General features: G+C 38.9%; 1 protein-coding gene across 1 annotated transcript; it reads right to left on the bottom strand.

Annotated features, from left to right (window-relative positions):
- Positions 1–7,565: 7,565 nt before the first annotated feature.
- On the bottom strand, positions 7,566–12,201 carry drg2 (developmentally regulated GTP binding protein 2). The gene is made up of 14 exons (XM_080043804.1): positions 12,125–12,201; positions 11,840–11,932; positions 11,090–11,250; positions 10,838–10,927; positions 10,694–10,754; positions 10,425–10,515; positions 9,665–9,737; positions 9,409–9,499; positions 9,194–9,291; positions 8,876–8,952; positions 8,675–8,763; positions 8,526–8,584; positions 8,274–8,327; positions 7,566–7,901 (listed from the first exon to the last, which is right to left on the bottom strand). Exons 2-14 carry the CDS (start codon positions 11,901–11,903, stop codon positions 7,815–7,817), a joined length of 1,095 nt encoding a protein of 364 aa, XP_079899930.1. The 5' UTR covers positions 11,904–11,932; positions 12,125–12,201; the 3' UTR covers positions 7,566–7,814.
- Positions 12,202–12,220: the final 19 nt, after the last annotated feature.

Here is a 12,220-nt window from a genome sequence, read left to right as displayed (position 1 = left end):
CACACACACACACACACACACACACACACACACACACACACACACACACACACACACACACACACACACACACACACAGAGGAGCAGACCTTTCCCTCGCACAATGGGATTCAAAAGTAAACATACCCTATGTTGCTTCAGTGATGCTTCTGTGATTTCCTGTACATCTGCAATGCGAATGCACAATGGTGAGGAGAGAGACAGCACGCACAGTTGTAGGACCACTCTACATCAGCCTATCAGAAGTGCAGCGATTATGTTTCTTAGTAAACATGCTGTACTCGTACACATGTTGTATGTGACGTGTGTGCTACTGCGTGAGTGCCTCAGTAAACAATTGTGCAGAGCCATTGTGCATTAATGGCAGGATCAAACACACACACAGACACACACTATTACGCTATCATCCTCCCACACATGCGCCCCAACGTCAGAGCCTGAAGAGTGATTTGCTATGAAACCCCTTTTAGTGAATAGGCTGTGAAATGTGTGTGTGTGTGTGTGTGTGTGTGTGTGTGTGTGTGTGTGTGTGTGTGTGTGTGTGTGTGTGTGTGTTAGGGAGCCTTATCAGAAGTCCTGCCATTCACACATACGACAAAAGTCATCTCTCACATGCTCACAAACACATAACAAGTGGATACAGCTTTGTTAAAGGTAGAGTCAGTGATTCTGGAGAATGTTTGTTTACAAATCACCTTTTGGCAAAATCAGTGAATATCTCCTCATGATCCGTTCCTGACCATACTGTGTGTGCCCTGAAGAAAAAAACACAGTAAAAATACAGCCATAAGCTCTTTAAGCTACGGTGGGCCCTTTGTTAAAATACCTGTTGTTAACATCCCCTTTTACAAAGCCTAGGCTGTGAACACGCACACACAGTATGGACAGTTAGCGGTTCGTGAGGAGATATTCACAGATTTTCACAAAAGGTACTATTTTGTCAACCAACATTCTCCAGAACTGCTGACTCAACCTTTATTTTTTTTAATTAACTACCAGTGTACATCTTCCAATTTTTTATTTTGTTGTATGTAAAAATCATAATTGTTACAATAGAGAGTGAACGAAAGCCGTTCCGCTGGACCAAAGTCTTCACTTCAAGCTGTTCTGCTAATTGTCCAACTATATCTGTCTGCCTTATGTGTTCCTCTGCACTAAAACTGCCAGGTTTTTGTTTGCTATAAAACATATGAAAAAACATAGAGAGATGGTGCATTTATTATCTATGAAAAAATATGGCGAAAAACTGTGAAGTAATCATCATAGTTAAATAAGAAAAGTATAGACCTTTTGTGAAGTTGCTGAGGGGTTTTGTATACTCATAACAAACTCCTTTAATTACTTGACAGGAACACTGTGTTCACAAAAAAATATGATGAACAACTACTTTCCTTGGTTTTTACTTTATTTGATTTGTCATGATTAGCACATCACCTTTCTTTGTGTTTGTGCGTTAAAGTAAAAATACTTATTTTAGCTCTAAGAGTGAGTGCCAGATTAGTCTTTCTCTGTACAGTCCTGCTTCTTTATGAGCAGCAGCGTGCTAGTTTATCGCCTAGACATACATCGATGCACCAGAAGTACAGAAGAAGGCCATTTGTTGAAGGCCTTAAAAGAGATAAGCTTAGCACAAAGGCATAGTCTGTTAGCCTTTACCTAATGTGGAAGGCTATAGAACATAATGCTCTGTCCTAGCACACAAAAACAAGACCATTTATATGTGTTTGCCTATAGAATAAACTTCTCTTCAGGCCTGGCTTTTGTTATGCTGAATGTAGTCTTAATTTGGTGTGTAGAAAAGCTTGACTCTCGTGAATACGCTGAATAAACAAGCATTTTACGCATATAGACTATGGGCTAAAACCTGCTCTTTGTCTATTAAAACAAGATTTGTATGGACAGGAAAAGCCAGCGCATCAAACTTCTGTCTTCACCATTCACTGTTGAAAATCTCCCTTTACATTGAGGGAACATCTGAATAAATATTTAAAAACCTGCACATTATCATAATATGACAGATTAAACATCGATTGAATTCTACATTAATTTAATTATTTGTCAGTTTTACTTCAACTGTATGGATTACATTTCATATTCACCCCTCTGTCCCTTTCACCCATTACGTTTTTCCTATTCAAATAGGCCATTTTACTGAGATAATGTGATTGGAATTCTATCTTGATGCAATGAGCCGGCTGAAGCAGAAGAGGGCAGAAGAGAGACATAGTAATCATGGTCCTGATACGTCTCTCAAATGTTGCTTATTTTTGTTCCTGGCTGGTGTAGTTTATATTATATCAGCCAGGAAATGTAGTATTAATTAATTGAACAAAAAAATAATGCAATGTATACAAGGCTCACCTATATAACCAGGATCCAACAGTAAATCTGTGTCCTACACCCCAGAGTAGTTTTTTATCAAGCCCTAAACATTTTATTATTGCATTAATTATATGTGTAGATACTAGATGTTTATCATGAATCTGATTGAGGACAGACAAAAGCACAATACATACAACTTCACATTGTGACCGTCTATATACCGTGGCCTTTTTTTAAAAATGCATATTGCACCGGTAATTGTATGTGTAATGTATGGCTGTCTTAGGTCTTAGCATGAGTGTATCAAATTTATTTGATTTGTATTTAAATTTTCTTATAGTATTGTATGTGCGGAAATGAGCAAACTGCTTTCTTTGTGAGATCAATGTTCTTTTTGTAAATGATCCCTTACAACTTAACTCATAAATCAATTCAAACATTTAATAAATTGTTATTTAAAAATGAGTGACTACTTCTAAAAATCTCCTTCTACAACAAAAAAAACAGTATTGCATGAGGTGAACCGTGCAAGACAACGGCTTGCTGGTGGTTTAAGACACTGACCATATAACTGCAATGTCTCTGATTTAAGTCCAGTGAGTGACCTTTGAGCCATGTCACTTCATTTCATGTCTGCTCTCTACTATCGTAATATACACTATTTATGACAAAAGTATTGGGTCATGCACATTTCACCTACATAAGCTTTTATAACATCCCATTCTGAATCCATAGGCATTAATGTAGAGCTGGTTCCCCTCTTTACATCTATGACAGCTTCCACCCTTCTAGGAAGGCTTTCTACTAGATTTTGAGGTGTCAGTGGAAATTTTTGCCCAGTCATCGACAAGAGCATTTGGAGGTCAGACACCTTTGTTGGAAGAGAGGTCCTTGTTCGCTATCTCCGCTCTAGTTCATCCATAAGGTGTTGGATAGGTTAAGGTCAGAGCTCTGGGCGTGCCAGTCAAGTTATTCCACATCATATTCATCAAACCATGCCTTAATGGACCCTGCTCTGTGCACTGGGGCACTGTCGTGGAACCGAAAAAAGGGCCTTTCCCAAAATGTTCCCACAAAGTTGAAAGCATTGAATTGTCCAAAATGTAAGCTGAAGCATTAAGATTACCCTTCACTGGAAATAAGGGGCCTAGGCCAACCCCAGAAAAAACAACCCCATAGTAATATCTTTCCTCCACCGAACAGTTGGCTCAATACAGTCAGGCAGGCAGGTGACGTTCTCCTGGCATTCCCCAAACCCAGACTCATCCATCAGACACAGATACATCAGATAGAGAAGCGTGATTGGTCACTACAGAATACGTTTCAACTGCTCCAGATCAGGGAGGTGTGTTTTACACCACGCAATCCCAAGCTTGGCATTGTGCTTGGTGATGTAACACTTAAAGGGATAGTTCAGTATTTTTATTCGGGGTTGCACGAGGTACTAATGCATAGTTTAGTCTGTTACCTTACAGAGATGGCGATCAGCACAGTCACTATAAGGAGTTTGGGGGAGATGTCACAGCAGTTTTTTCTTTTACTTTTTTTCAAATATAGTTCGGCCATGTATTACTACACCAACTTCCATGGGGGAAGTGCAGCTTATCAGTTCGCCAATCAGCTGTTCGACTCAGTGCTACCGCGGCTAATTCAAGAGACACAGGAAAACAAGATTCTTCTGTTCTGTATACTTTGGTTCATAAAGGAATCCTCTTATATCCACAATGAATGGCATGTCGCTGTGGCTTTCATAGTCACTAATTTTTGTTTTGGTGTGTCTCTTACAACGTTTTTCTGCTGGCCCCCTCTGCAACAGTACAATGCAGACTATCTCCATAAATTAACGGACTAACTATGCATAAGTAGGCCTACCTCACTCACACAACCCCATAAAAAAGCAGAGCCTTTTTACGCACTATGCACCCCAGCACTTGTTGACCCCACTCTATGACTTCACATAGTCTTTCACTTGGTGGTTGAGTTGCTGTGGTTCCTTAACGCTTCCATTTAGTAATAATACCTCTTACAGCTGATGGTGGAAAATCTAGGAGGGAAAATAATTCACGAACTGACTTGTTGCAATGTTGGCAATTGGCATCCTACAGTAGCATGCTTGCTTGAATTCAATGAGATCTTGAGAACCCCTTATTTCACAAATGTTAGTAAAGGCAGATTGCATTGCTGGCTAGGTGCTTGATTTTACTGTATACACCTGTGGCAAGGATATTGAATAAAACATATGATTTCAATTATTAAGAAGTGCGGTCCAATACTTTTTTCCACATAGTGCTTATAATCATACTACTAGAGCATAAAAGTAGCAGTTAGTATATGTTTTCCATGAGGAACTGATTCTAATTTGAAAAATGTGCACCACAATATGAAATCTGACATGTAATCATTGTTGCTAATAAGAGAGGACAGGGGCTCTTAGGTTTCAGTCAATGAACCACGGTGTGCTGCAGTCAAGAATCACGGAAGCACCGCTGACCTCAGTTCATCATCCTCATCAAGTCTTTATTCTGGCTCATTTCACACTACCCAACAGTCACTAGAGAGTTTACTGACACTCACACTGACATTCAGTCAGTTCGAAAAATAGAGAAATCACAAGAGAAAAGCTGTCCTATTAGCAACCGTCACTTTCCAACTTGAATCAAGCTGCTTTTTTTTTTACAACATGTACATGAGGTGACATGTACCATGACACAGTTAGAGCTGTAACATTGACAAAGTTACAGGAGCCCTTACGTCAATAAGGTAAGACGATGTGCAGCAAAAAAGATTCATAGAAGCTCAGTTTCTACTGTTGTCAATACTTATTTTTATTAGCCATGATTGTTTGCTGGATTAATCTATTATTTGTTTAATCTATAAAATGTAAGAAATGTGTTCAGTATATCCACCCTAGTTTTCCAGAATCCATGGTGTCTTAAAATGTTTTCTTGATATTCAATAAGAAAAGAGAAATGTAGAAAACTACATGAAAACCAGGCTTGTAACAGTACTCTAATTAAACACCCAGTGCTTGCTTAGGTGAACAGGCACCACGCGCACACGCACACGCACACACACACTCCCACACTACCATATGGAGCCAAGCAGCATCAAGTGTCATGCGTGCTCCAAACAAAACACACCCAGTCAACCATACCTTTGTTTCCTTCTTGTTCTCCGCAGTATTATCCCGCCATCGTTCCTCTCCTCCTCTTCAGGTTATTCCAAAGCAGAATCTCTCCATCCATGATTCGCTGTGACGAGACATCTTTAAGGCATTTTTTAAGGCCTGCAGTGTAAACTCACAGCCTCTCTCTCTCTCTTTCTCTGTGGTGTAAAGCCTCCCACTCAGTCCCCCTCTGCTAGACCAAAGAGAGGCTTGTGAATATTTAATGCCACCATTGTGCTTGTATGTGTGCGAGTGAATGGGGAGTATTGGCTGGGAGTCCATGTTTTCTGGTCAGCCTGGCTTGGGCCATTGGAGACAGCCACACACACAGCTGGGCAGCAGGGATGGAGGCAGCGAGGAATAGAGGTCAAAGGTCACTGACCCTCACCTGAGTAAGGAGGATAAACATGTGCTCATCTCTGGTACACTTGTCACAAAAAAAACAAAAGCAATAGTGTAACAGCAAGGCCAAACAGCACTTAATTATACTGGTAGTTATAGTCATTCCTTTATAAAGTTCATATTCATAAAATTACTTTTGCAGCATCATCATAGTCTCCCTCCAATCGAAAATGTGTCGAGTCTTGGATTTGACAAGTACAATTTAAGCAGAAATATGCTATTTTGAAAATCAGAAAACTAGAAAAGCACTATATTTGGGAATTTGCTTGCGACATGAAAGCATTTTTCAATTCAAAATGATTATAAAAAAACTTTAACGTTGTCAGTTACTTTCGGGCTAGCTAGCCTACATTTAGGCTAAATTCAACGCTGTCATAACCTCTGAAATTAAATGAATTAGAAGTAACACACATAAAATGTGTACTTGAATTCAGCATTGGGATAAAAAATACTTTATTTGAATTTGAAAAGAGTATCTTATAGCCTAGTAAAAGTCAGAATTATCGACCAAATGGATCAACAGCTAAGTTAAACTTAGCTTTAGCTTTAAGCATATTTTAGACTAGCTACAAACAATGGGGCATTTAGAAGGCAGCCTACTTCCTTTCAAATTGAACAGTACAAATCTGTCAGTATAAAATGCGTACCTGTCAGGATGCGTTCCCTCCGAATGTATCCAGGTGAAGGCTATATTCATTGTTTTAATAGCCTATATAAAGAATAAAGTTGAAAAACAATTTTTTTAATAAAGTTCAAATGTCAATAATAAAGTCGAAACGACATAATGATATGAGGACACATTTTAATTAAGTAGGAAATGCCATTGCGTCACTTAAACACTCACCGTCCCTGAATGTAAGCTAGTTGCCTAATGGCAATTAAGGGTTTGGGCAGGCTTGGGCAGCTCGCATAGCTGTCAGTCGCAGTTACTGGATTTGATGGACCAAAGGAGTAGACTTTTATTATTGAAAAAAAAACTTCCCTCTTAATAATTTTTTCTCGCCCCTGGCCCCACAGCCTATTGTCTTCCCTATCTCCGCCTTGCTATGGTGGACACATTTAACTGTCTGTACTAAAAGGACTACTGTGTTGTAGCCTATTTTCTTTGATCAGGAAAAATGTATTGCAATTTCATTGACTTGGGCCAAATACTTTTGTCCCAATGTTATTTATTTTTTCTCTGCTTTTAGCCCCAATGATTACTGTTTGCTTCATTTATTGGGGTCTCTTTGGTGCTTCTTATGCAATCAGCTAATTATTATTTTTGTCTATTCACGCACAAATATGTGCATAAAAAGCATATCGAAATGTCACCATAGCGTAACATAGATTGTGATTGTCATAATAATAAAGATATCTGATATGTGAAGTCATAGTAATAAAGTTGTCTAATCTAATGTCAATGTTGTGCTTACATCTTGTTTTTTTTTCACAGCCTCCAAGTTGAAACATTTAAAATGAAATATCATTTGATATAAGAAATAGGAACTAGGAAAGTTACGGTGCCTCAAACAGCATCTTACCAAAAAGAAAAGGGTGGGGGAAAAATAATCTTGCCATTACAGGAGAGGTATTAACATGTGACAGAATCTAATCCAGGTGAGATGTAGTTAATTATAAAACATGAAGTTGAACCTGATAAAAATAAAACCAACAAAAGGATTATTTTAACATGTTATGCACTTTTATTCTTTCCCCTCCATTTCTTTCTGAACCAATGTTTTTTTTTTTTTTCAAAATCAAAAAGGTAAAATACATTGTTTTCTGTCCAAAACTCAACTCAAATATGTTGTCTCTTCAATGCATTTTGTTGATTTTCATATACAAAATAAGAATGGCGTTGCTGTATATCTACTGTACAGTACATTTCGATGCATTCCAGCTCCCTCGACAGATGTGGGACTCCTTCCTTTCTTCCATTGCTTTACTTCTTCACGACCTGGATGACGTCCTCGTGCTCCATGATGTGCGTTAGGCCGACCCTCTGAGGGCTGTACTTGGTACTGGTTCCCTGGAAGAAAAACGGGAAATATACTTCAGATCACACGTACATGCATAGCCAACACAGTGTCCCTGTTCATTAATATATACTGTACAATATCAATTATAAGTTCTATCAGTTTATTATTTTGACACAGGCAAAGGAATGAATCTACCTCAAAGTGTTTTATCATGACCGTAAAATCATTCTTTTGTGTACCATTTCACACCCAAGCAGCTAAAAAAGAAGGGTAAAGCAGTATGTGTGTTTCAGGTCCCCAATCTGTGATTGTTTCTGTATCTTGTTTATTCTACTCTGAAGTTTTCCAATTCTATAGGACAAGGGTCAAATTCGAGTTTGATTTGCAATGGTCATTGCCTCTGAACACCCAATCTTACTTACCCAAACCAGGGCATATTTGAACTGGCCGACTAAGGTTCTGTGGATTCGATGGCACTGTGGGTAGGAAAATGAAACGGGGAGATTTTGAAACATATCATACAGCATATTACAATTTCATTATTCATGTACAAATAAAATGAAACTAAATGTCTTATCTTTATATCAATTGTGTGTGTGTGTGTGTGTGTGTGTGTGTGTGTGTGTGTGTGTGTGTGTGTGTGTGTGTGTGTGTGTGTGTGTGTGTGTACTTACCACATGTTCTACACTGGCTCCCCTTCTCATAATGATGGCATCATTGAAGTCTGGGCGCTCTAATGGTACAAGGAGGAATTGAAAAATCTATTAATTTCTGAAGAAAACGATTCATGTGCACGTGAAATAAAATAAAAGTATATTTGTACCTCCTCTTTTCTTAGTATAAATGCAAATCAGAGCCAGGTATTCCCACATCGTCTCCAAAAGGTAATCCAGGTTCAAACTCATGCCACAACTGAAATATACACAGGGACGAAGAAAAGGTGGTTTGACAAAGGTCAACTGTTGAAAAAGGAAGGTGTCGGCTTCCAACCAAGACTGATGATCTTCACATAAATACATCTCACCTGATGACAACACTGTTAGGTCTGCGAGCCAGGCGGTCCACCTCCTCGATGGAGATTTGATCCACCTTGTTGTACACCTGTAAATACCACAAATAATTTGAGGGAGAAAAAGAGACTCCATACAAATGAACACAAGCTTTAAAAATAAAACCAAAGAACAGCAAAGCTAGAGAGATTTTGCAAGACCTCACAACTACATGTGTGATTTTGTTAACTAATTACTGGAAAGTATCTTTGGACTCAGACATTGGTTTCTGAGCAGGTACAATTTTTAGTATCAAGGCTTTGACCAAACCCCGGTAATAAATACCAACGTACATAAAGGCAAGGCATGTAAACTCTGTTCCCAACGAGGACATCGATGAACTCGTCTGGCGTGCTGTCCTCCCTGAAAAGAACTTCTGCGTTAAACATTTCTGAGAGGAGGGGTTAAAGAAATGGTCCAAATATTGCAGTGACTTATTGACAGGTCCATGAATGTGAAAAAGGAGGGACTGAAAAGTCAGGAATAAGCGGCCTCTGGTGTAGGATACTGTATTCGTGAAGGATGAGCTGAACGAGCTTCTCGGAGCACATGGTGAGAGGAACCATGGAGTTGTAGGAGAGGCCGCCGCCTTTCTTGGGCTACGGAAAGACAAATCACACATATTTGACTAAGTTTAGTAAAAAAAAAATACCAGTGTACCATCCCTGCAGACAACAAGCTAGTGTGGACATTTTGCAAGTCATACAAGGGATTTCTGTTTGTACTCAAAGCCCATTAAAGAGGGATGATAATAAAAAATGTACCTTGAAATAAATATTTGGCTTCTCCCTGTTGAGTCTGATTCCCACCGACTCCAACTCTTTTTCTAGAAGTTCTCTAGAAAGACAGAGACGTTATTAGAAGGCAAGACTTACTTGATGGGAGAATTCATACTATATCAGAGTTTCTGCAGGTGTCAACAAATTCTAATTAAAACTTTAATACCTATTGAAAACCATTATGAATGCAATTTAAGACCTATTTCAAATCCATACAGATTAAAATAAATGTCTAATGAAAGAAATGTGGAGTGCCTCAATTACTTGTAAAGTAATGAAGTTATTCACATTCAATATGAATTATTTGGTTTGTTTTTTGGTTACAGCGTCACAACACATTTTTCCCAAATGTGTATTCATTATTTATTTATTGAAAGCAACTTTACAAACGTATGGGGAGTTTCATAATCCAAATTAGGAAATGAGTCTGTCTAAATCCTATTTTTAGACATTTTAAAATTAAACTAATTGGATGTAAGACTAAATGTCCATAAGACTTTTTGAAGACCCGCAGAAACCTTGTATAACCTTCAGACCCCTTGCTTAAAGACACACACACACACACACACACACACACACACACACACACACACACACACACACACACACACACACACACACACACACACACACACACACACACACACACACACACACACACACACACACACACACACACACACACACACACACACACACACACACACACACACACACACACACACACACAGTGGGCGTCACACACCTCTGAACATCTCCTTTGGTGGCGTCCAACATCATGATGACTACGTCCGCTGTCCTGGCAACAGCAATGACTTGCCGACCTCTGCCCTTACCTATGAAAAAGAGTCAGGGTGTTACAATCACTATTTTTTTTATGGATTATCTCTTATTATACATTAAAAATTCTGATATGACAACACAATAACAGAATAGATATACCACAGATCTCCAGTGTCTGCTTACTCTGGGTTTGATGAAATCGAAAAACTTCAACATGAAACTTAAGCCTACCTTGGGCGGCACCCTCGATGATTCCCGGCAGATCTAGCAGCTGAACGTTTGCCCCTTTGTACTGAAGAGAAACAATAACAATGTAAATCCCACACATTGTTACACACTGTTTAAACCAGCTGCAAGTGGTGTGCACGTGCGTACCTCTATGACACCGGGAATGCAGGTGAGGGTGGTGAACTCATAGGAAGCAGCTTCACTGGCTGTTGATGTCATCAAACTGAGGAAGGTGGACTGCAAGAAACAACAGAGGATAAGATAGGAGCAACTGTTTATGTGGGTTTTAGTATGCAATATTCATTACATGATTTGAAACATGGTAATGAAAGTTTAAAAAAAATTCTTATCAGATCCAGACACAAAAACACAACCGATGTAGTGCCTTCATCGACGTACCTTACCAACAGAGGGGAAACCGATAAGAGCAACACGAGCATCTCCTGATTTCATAACATCAAAGCCCTCTCCTTTGGCCCCCGCATTCTTGGAGGGCTCCAAGAGCTGGGCTCTGTACTTGGCTAGCTTCGCCTTGAGCAAACCTAGATGGTACTCAGTGGCTGGAGGGATAAAAGAAAAATAATGTGACTCAAAAGTATTACAAGTAGGGAGTCTGACTCCACAATAATGTAGGCCAGAAGTAAAGAAAGGTCGCTATAATACTGTAACACCAGCGCCACATTGGAGTTTATTTTAATAAAATTTAGCATATTAGATATTTCTTAAAAAATAATAAAAAAAACTATTGTGAGGAGTGTTACTTTAAATCTAGTAGCAGTTGTCAAATCTTACTGGGCCTTTTAACACTTATTGACGTGTCCTTCTGTGACACAACACAACACTGACAACTTACACTGTCACAACAACACACATCAAAAAACATTAAAATAATTAAAACACACACTTCTATAAATAAAATATATATAAAATAATTAAAATAAATCGGTAAAGAATAATAAAAATCAAACAATTTCAAAATGTAAACAAAGAAAAAACAAATCATACAACACACACCATTATAAATAAATAATAAAAATACATAAAAACAAATGACAAACATGTTTGATAAAACAAAATAATAGTCACATCTGGCTACAGGCTCGTTCATAGTGTAGCTAACAGTTAGCCTCGCAACTTCCCCTCTCTTACCTTTGTTTTTCTGTGTCCGACCGATTTCTCGCTCTATTTCCGCGATTTTATCCAAGATTCCCATTGTGGCAAGTGAGTCGGGCTGTAACTACACTGTCAGGGAGAAAGAATAAAAACAGAAACGTGTCATCGTACAGTTGTTAGCATTGATAGCCCGCCCGGCTAACCAGAGGGACTCGAATATCAGCTGACAAAGCGCAATAAAACAACGATTCAATACATTTCAATGTAAACGAGCATCCGCTTTCAACGCAAGTAATGTCAATATATTAAAATGTTGTTTACACTTTGACAGACGCTACTCTTCGGAGCATGCAGCAAGGACCAGAGACATCACAGACCGGAACACGTCCCGTGCCCGATCAAACGTCCGGCGGAAAC

Source organism: Ammodytes marinus (assembly GCF_949987685.1).
Source record: "Ammodytes marinus genome assembly, chromosome: 16".
Lineage (NCBI taxonomy): Eukaryota > Metazoa > Chordata > Actinopteri > Uranoscopiformes > Ammodytidae > Ammodytes > Ammodytes marinus.
The sequence above is the reverse complement of the archived record's forward strand: the minus strand, read 5'-3'. Positions and strand labels throughout refer to the sequence as shown.